Source organism: Oncorhynchus clarkii, chromosome 32, assembly GCF_045791955.1.
Source record: "Oncorhynchus clarkii lewisi isolate Uvic-CL-2024 chromosome 32, UVic_Ocla_1.0, whole genome shotgun sequence".
In the NCBI taxonomy this organism is placed as follows: Eukaryota; Metazoa; Chordata; class Actinopteri; order Salmoniformes; family Salmonidae; genus Oncorhynchus; species Oncorhynchus clarkii.
The window spans coordinates 30592885-30600661 of NC_092178.1; the positions used below are offsets into that span (position 1 = coordinate 30592885).

The window sequence follows — 7777 nt, forward strand, 5'->3', positions numbered from 1 at the left end:
AATAATTAGTTAAGGCCTATTTGATTTTAAGTTAATAAAACAGTAGGCCTATTTGATTTTACGTCACAAAAACCCAATGCACTTGTTACTCGTTAAGGTCAAAGGACCTAATGTTATTTTCAGAGGTAGACTGGCTCTGGTAGGAAAAACAGCCAATGTCGTCACAAAGTGTGGGCGTGGCTGGTTCTGAAAAAGCAAGATTGTGCGCGAGGATTTTACAGCGTCGCCACAGCACTCGCACGAGCGTACGTTTTTTTAAAATTATAACGCAGTGGAGCGTACCCAGCGACAAACAAAGAGGAGCCTTGTCAGCCAAGATTTCTCAAGACGTAAGATAATATTTTATTTTCATTGCATTGTTGAAATGTAAATTGATATGTTTTTTAATTGCATTTTCATAATTTTGCCGCCTTGTCAGTGACCTACATTAGTGATATGGTGTTGCATTTAGTGCACCTGTGCTGGATAGTGGATACAAAATTACATGTAGACTAAACTAACAATATTGAATGTTGATAAAAATAAAATAAAAATGTATATAGCCTGTAATAGTAATGTTAGAATTAACTATTTATCTTTCCCAGTAGGCATAAGAAAGAAACTAAATACAATAGCCTATTACCTAATTTTGCCCATTAGGCTGGCAAGGCCGGATAGCCTGTTAAATAAAAATCATAAATGCACACAATTAAAAACGGGTAAGCTCCGAATTGAGTGTCAATGGTAGATAGATAACGCTCTATCGTGTTTTATTTTATGCTTGGCACATTATCTCAGATATTTTTAGGACTGCATGACCCAGTTTCTGGAATAGTCTCCATCGTTCGCACAGATGACATTCTGTCAAAAACGGAGATGTCATGTGTGAATCTATATTTACATGATTAAAGAATAACTGTCAAAATGGCTTGTAACTTCTCAAGCCCCATAGGCGTCAACCGCTCCGTTGAGGCTTTATGTCTACTTAATATGGTGAATTTTAACTGTAGCATACTACTGTATCTGTTGATATGATATACATTGGTGTCGTATTGAGGACGGGTGACGCTCTTAGTCAGTATGTGACCGTTCTACACGATATTATGACCTAATGGATAAGAACGATTTGTTCAATAGGATAAACAAAAAATGTATAGAGTAACTTGACACAGGGACCTTTATCCACCAATAGACTATCATCCTTAACCGATTTAAAATGGCATAACCTACTGACAGGATGGGGTCATTTCTTCCCTAAATGTTGATTTCATGCTACAGTAATGGCATTTTAACAACAGGATCTTGTCTGTTGTCCATTTTCACTATGTTCATTTTACATTGAATTGCTGTATAATTTTTAGTGTTTAACTGTGTTTAACCACAGACGTGTAGCCTTATTGTATAATAACGTTAGACTTTATTGTGTTATCATTTGGTTTAGGAAATTCACATTCACACCATTCACATTTTCTTTCAGATCTGTTTTGCAGTTGTAAACAGGTAGCCCATTACTGTAAATATAATGTTGAGGGTGCTTTAAAGCCTAAAAATAAGATGTTTTAAAATAGAATAAATGTGCCCTTGTTTGCACTCTTACGTTTGGGGAACCTATATTTATGTGGTCACAATTAACTTAGTAATGTTCAAAAAGTATTACGCATACAGTACCAGTCAAAAGTTTGGACACACCTGTATGCTACAGATAAAATTCACCAGGGTTTTTCATTATTTTTGATTATTTTCTACATTGTAGATAATAGTGAAGACATCAAAACTATGAAATAACACATGGAATCATTTTAGTAACAAATCAAAATATATTTCAGATTCTTCAAAGTAGCCGCCCTTTGTCTTGATGACCGCTTTGCACACTCTTGGCATTCTCTCAACCAGCTTCATGAGGAAGTCACCTGGAATGGATTTCAATTAACAGGTGTGCCTTGTTAAGTTACTTTGTGGAATTTCTTTCCTTAATGCGTTTGTGCCAGTCAGACAAGGTAGGGGTGGTATACAGAAGATAGCCCTATTTGGTAAAATACCAAGTCCATGGCAAGAACAGCTGAAATAAGCAAAGAGAAATGACAGTCCATCATTACTTAAAAACATGAAGGCCAGTCAATCTGGAAAATTTCAATAACTTTGAACGTTTCTTCAAGTGCAGTCGCAAAAACCATCAAGCACTGACAAAACTGGTTCTCATGAGGACCGCCACAGGAACGGAAGACCCAGAGTTCCCTCTGCTGCAGAAGTTCATAGTTACCAGCCTCAGAAATTGCAGGCCAAATTGCTTGACAGATTTCAAATAACAGACACATCTCAACATCAACTGTTCAGAGGAGATTGCATGAATCAGGCCTTCATGGTCGAATTGCTGCAAAGAAACCACTACTAAAGGACACCAATAAGAAGAGACTTGCTTGGGCCAAGAAACATGAGCAATGGACATTAGACCAGTGGAAATTCATCCTTTGGTCTGATGAGTCGAAATGTGAGATTTTTGGATCCAACCGCCGTGTCTTTTGTGAGATTTAGAGTAGGTGACTAGATGATATCCGTATGTGTGGTTCCCACCGTGAAGCATGGATGAGGAGGTGTACTGGTGAAGGGGTGCTTTGCTGGTGACACTGTCTGTGATTTTATTTAAAATTCAAGGCACACTTAACCAGCATGGCTATCACAGCATTCTGCAGCGATATGCCATCCCATCTGGTTTGCGTTTAAGTTGGAATGCAGAGTGAAGGAAAAGCAGCCAACAAGTGCTCAGCATATGTGGGCTCCCCTTCAAGACTGTTGTAAAAGCATTCCAGGTGAAGCAGGTTGAGAGAATACCAAGAGTTTGCAAAGCTGTCATCAAGGCAAAGGGTAGTTACTTTGAAGGATCTCAAAATATATTTTGATTTGGTTAACACTTTTTTTGGTTACTACATGATTCCATATGTGTTATTTCATAGTTTTGATGTCTTCACTATTATTCTACAATGTATAAAAAATAAAGAAAAACCCTTGCATGAATAGGTGCGTCCAAACATTTGACTGATACTGTATATCACACAAACATTTCAAGATTAGATCAGATTATGAGGAATGCCAAATCAGGTCATGTTAACAAATGTGCGACTCAACATTATTGCATTCTAGACCTACAACTTGAAACGTTAGTGTTCTATGTTTTAAAACCTATCACCAGAAAGCTTATGTAACCTAGTTTGCTTCAGTTTACCAACAGGTTTAAATGAGCAACAAGGATTGACCTAAATCTGCATCTCAAGAAAAAACAACTTGATCCTGTGCCCATTTGTTCTTATGTAATGGCATAGACTTCTCTTAACCTGAACTCTGCTATGGGAGAAAGCCAGTCAAGACAAAACGTTCTCCTAACCATGGCATCTACAGTATAGGGGCCCTTTGGAATAAAGAAAAAATATCAGGTAGCCATTTGAAATTATAGAAACATAGTACTGGAATGAAATACTGTATATGTGGGGACTAAGATTAGAGCAGTATGTATGTCTAATCTATTTTAAACTATGATCCCAAATCGCATTTTAATTTCCTATTTTACATTCAGGTAAAAATGCTGGTGAAATCAAACAGCGAGTATGACTCCTTCCTCTACTGGAGACAGCCCATCTCAGCCCCGGACCTGTCCGAGCTGGAAGACCTGGGTGTGACCAACAGCAAGCCAACCAAGAAGAGCAAGAAGGCCACCAAGAAACAGAATGCTGCCTTAGCCAAGCCAAGGAAGCAGCAAGAGGCACAGGAGGCTGAATTGTCAGAGTACACCACCTTCAACTACTGGAGAGAGCCTATCCCCAGCATCGACCTCCTCGACTTCAACCTGCTTCTGTGAGAACCATCCCCATCTCAGCCTCCCAGTCATAAGACCCTCCCTCTCCTCACACGGACCCTATCTGGATAAACATGGATTTTGTTAAGTTTCTGGTCCCAAGAAGAAGTACTGAATCTGTATTAGTCTGTACAGTGCATTTTTGTTTAGGATCCCGCCCTTTAAAAAAAAAAACATTTTTGCCTAAAATTACATACCCCAGTCTAACTGCCTGACCTGAAGCAAGGATATGCATATTCTTGATGCCATTTGAAGGGAAACACTTTAAAGTTTGTGGAAATGTGAAATTAATGTAGGAGAATATAACACATTAGATCTGGTAAAAGATGGTACAAAAAAAAAAAGCTTTTCTCTTTTTTGTATTTGAAATGCAAGAGAAAGGCCATAATGCATTATTCCAGCCCAGGCACAATTTAGATTTTGGACTCTAGATGGCAGCAGTGCATGTGCAAAGTTTTAGACTGATCCAATGAACAATCGCATATCTGTTCAAAATGTTGTATCAAGACTGCCAAAATGTGCCTAATCAAGTTTATAATTGTGCACTCTCCTCAAACAATAGCATGGTATTCTTTCACTGTAATACCTACTGTAAATTGGACAGTGCAGTTAGATTAACAAGAATTGAAGCTTTTTGCCCATATCAGATATATCCATGTCCTGGTATTTTTTTGTTTGTTACTTACGACCTCATGCTAATCATATTAGCCTACTTAGCTCAACTAGGAGTGGCAGGGTAGCCTAGTGGTTAGAGCGTTGCAAGTCCAATTCCCGAGCTGACAAAGTACAAATCTGTCGTTCTGCCTCTGAAAAGGCAGTTAACCCACAGTTCCTAGGCCGTCATTGAAAATAAGAATTTGTTCTTAACTGACTTGCCTAGTAAAAAAAAAAAACTGTCCCGGGGGACTGATCCCGTAGAGGATAAACTCCAAATAATACTGAAAGGACATTCTAGGGAGTTCTGCTTAGGTTTTCTCCACATGAGGGCTACATGACTCGATCACTAATTTCAACAAACATAACTAACTAGAAATGACAATAAGGTGAGCCTTTAAATTATTATAAATAGTTAAATTGCACATTGACTGCAAGGCTCCTGTCTCACATTAAGGACTTACACATTCATAATTTGTGAGAGAACTTGAGTATGCTACATCACATTTTTTAACAAATGTAAAGTGCTGTCTCATTTTTAGCCTCACCTAAAACAGGCTTGAAGGGTAGTGCCAACCCGAGCCTTGGAGAGTGTCCACATGTTGTATTTATAAGTAGTTATTTTTAAGTAGTAGAAAGTAAAGCACCTCCACACAGAACAGATATTTTAGAAGCTCTTAGGGAGCCACAAGCATGACTGTCTTTTGCACTTTGTATTGATTTGTTTAGTGTCTGAAACAGACATTGGGTGGCTCAAACCCACCCAATTAATTAATTTAGTATGCTGCTTTTAGCCTACCATAAGTAGGCCTCAACAGAGTGCAATGACTGAGGATAAATGTTAGAGATTCCAATGCAGAGCTGATCAACTGTTTTCTTTACTTTCTGCATAGACTACTGTACCGTCTGAATGTCAAGGAAAGAATGGATTGAAATGTTTTAATGAAAGAAGGGAAAGGAATGTTTTTAATTGTGTCAGACTGATGTTACACATGGTCTTGAAAGTACGGTAGTACACACACATTTTGGATACTTTTAATCATAAAGCTAACTTGTGCAATGAGCAGTAGATTCCCAAATGTGACTCATCGTACTTGGTCTGACTTTTCTGAAATAAATGGAGATTAAGATATGCACAGGATATCGATACACTTTGTTTACTGTGAGAAATAATCTCAAACTAAAGGGCTAGAACATGCAGCATTTTTTGAGGAGATACAGTGCCTTTGGAAAGTATTCAGGCCCCTAGACTTTGTCCACATTTTGTTACGTTACAGCCTTATTCTAAAATGGATTAAATACAAAAATCCTCTCAACACACACTACCCCATAATGACAATGTGAAAACAGGCTTATTTACATAAGTATTCAGACACTTTGCTATGAGACTCTCAATTGAGATCAGGTGCATCCTGTTTCCATTGATCATGCTTCAGATGTTTCTACAACTTGATTGGAGTCCACCTGTGGTACATTCAATTGATTGGACATGATTTGGAAAGGCACACACTTGTCTATATGAGGTCCCACATTTGACAGTGCATGTCAGAGGAAAAACCAAGCCATGAGGTCGAAGGAATTGTCTGTAGAGCTCCGAGACAGGATTGTGTCGAGGCAAAGAGCTGGGGAAGGGTACTAAAAAATGTCTGCCGCATTGAAGGTCCCCAAGAACACAGTGGCCTCCATTCTTAAATGGAAGAAGTATGGAATCACCAAAACTCTTCCTAGAGCTGGCCTCCTGGCCAAACTGAGCAATCGGGGGAAACGGGCCTTGGTCAGGGAGGTGACCAAGAACCCGATAGTGACTGTGATAGAGTTCCTCTGTGGAGATGGGAGAACCTTCCCGAAGGACAACCATCTCTGCAGCACTCCACCAATCAGGCCTTTATGGTAGAATGGCCAGACATAAGCCACTCTTCAGTAAAAGGCACATGAGAGCCCTCTTGGAGTTTGCCAAAAGGCACCTAAAGACTCTCAAAGCATGAGAAACAAGATTCTTTGGTCTGATGAAACCAAGATTGAACTCTTCTGCCTGAATGCCAAGTGTCATCTTTGGAGGAAACCTGGCACCATCCCTACTGTGAAGCATGGGGTCAGCATCATGCTGTGGGGATGTTTTTCAGCGGCAGGGACTGGGAGACTAGTCAGGATCGAGGGAAAGATGAACGAAGCAAAGTACAGAGAGATCCTTGATGAAAATCTGCTCCAGAACGCTCAGGACCTCAGACTGGGGAGAAGGTTCACTTTCCAACAGGACATCGACCTTAAGCACACAGCTAAAACAACGCAGGAGTGGCTTTGGGACAAGTCTCTGAATGTCCTTGAGTGGCCCGGACTTGAACCTGATCAAACATCTCTGGAGAGACCTGAAAATAGCTGTACAGCGACGTTCCCCATCCAACCTGACAGAGGTTGAGAGGATCTGCATGGAAGAATGGTAAAAACTCTCCAAATACAGGTGTGCCAAGCTTGTATCGTCATATCCAAGATTTGAGGCTGTAATCTCTGCCAAGGGTGCTTCAGCAAAGTACTTATGTAAATGTGATATTGCCATTCTTTTGTTTTTATACATTTGCAAAAATGTCTGAAAACGTGTTTTTGCTTTGTCATTATGGAGTATTGTTTGTAGATTGAGGGGGGGAAATTATTTAATCAATTTTAGAGTAAGGCTGTAACGTAACAAAATGTGGATAAAGTCAAGGGGTCTGAATACTTTCCAAATGCACTGTACGCACATAAGCATTAAACAATATTTAACTTCTCAATTTATTTCAAAATGTTTAAGGTTTCATTTCTCATGACACTTACAAAAACATGTCATAGGCGAGGTTGTCTCATCAAACCGGCTTCAGTGTAACAATGTCCATGCACCTTATATGCCTAAAATTGACAGTTTGTGAACAGGTCTTGTTAAATAAAGAGGCTTCTTGAACACCTCCAACTGCCAGAGTAGGCTATGGACTCATGTTTTGTCCATCAGACACCCAGTAAAATATATGGTTTACTGGATTTTTCAGGATTCTTATTCGAATAATATGAAACCACTTCCTTTGGGGCATTTGGTATTGAAAGCTCTGCCTATGACAGTACATGGGACCATTACACTTTCATTAAAATACCTACAGTTGAAGTTGGAAGTTTACATACACCTTAGCCAAATATATTTAAACTCAGTTTTTCACAGTTCCTGATATTTAATCTTAGTAAAAAGTCCTTGTCTTAGGTCAGTTAGGATCACCACTTTATTTTAAGAATGTGAAATGTCAGAATAATAGAGAGAATGATTTATTTCAGCTT

At 39.1% G+C, this 7777-nt stretch overlaps 1 protein-coding gene across 5 annotated transcripts; it reads left to right on the top strand.

Moving 5' to 3' along the window:
- Positions 1 to 182: 182 nt before the first annotated feature.
- On the top strand, positions 183 to 5612 carry LOC139392458 (protein AF1q-like). Of its 5 annotated transcripts, none has more exons than XM_071140454.1 (3): positions 183 to 329; positions 1806 to 1912; positions 3548 to 5612. In XM_071140454.1, the coding sequence occupies exon 3, from the start codon at positions 3554 to 3556 to the stop codon at positions 3827 to 3829; it is 276 nt and encodes a 91-aa protein (XP_070996555.1). In that variant the 5' UTR covers positions 183 to 329; positions 1806 to 1912; positions 3548 to 3553; the 3' UTR covers positions 3830 to 5612. The 5 variants fall into 5 exon arrangements, with proteins under 5 accessions (XP_070996555.1, XP_070996553.1, XP_070996554.1 ...); XM_071140453.1 differs by lacking the exon at positions 1806 to 1912 and adding an exon at positions 3195 to 3407 and having other exon boundaries at positions 203 to 329; XM_071140456.1 differs by lacking the exon at positions 1806 to 1912 and adding an exon at positions 3297 to 3407 and having other exon boundaries at positions 218 to 329.
- The last annotated feature ends 2165 nt before the right edge of the window (positions 5613 to 7777 follow it).

Excerpts from the sequence above, each read along its gene's own strand:
- LOC139392458 (XM_071140454.1), top strand. The coding sequence starts at position 3,554 with ATGCTGGTGAAATCAAACAGCGAGTATGACTCCTTCCTCTACTGGAGA.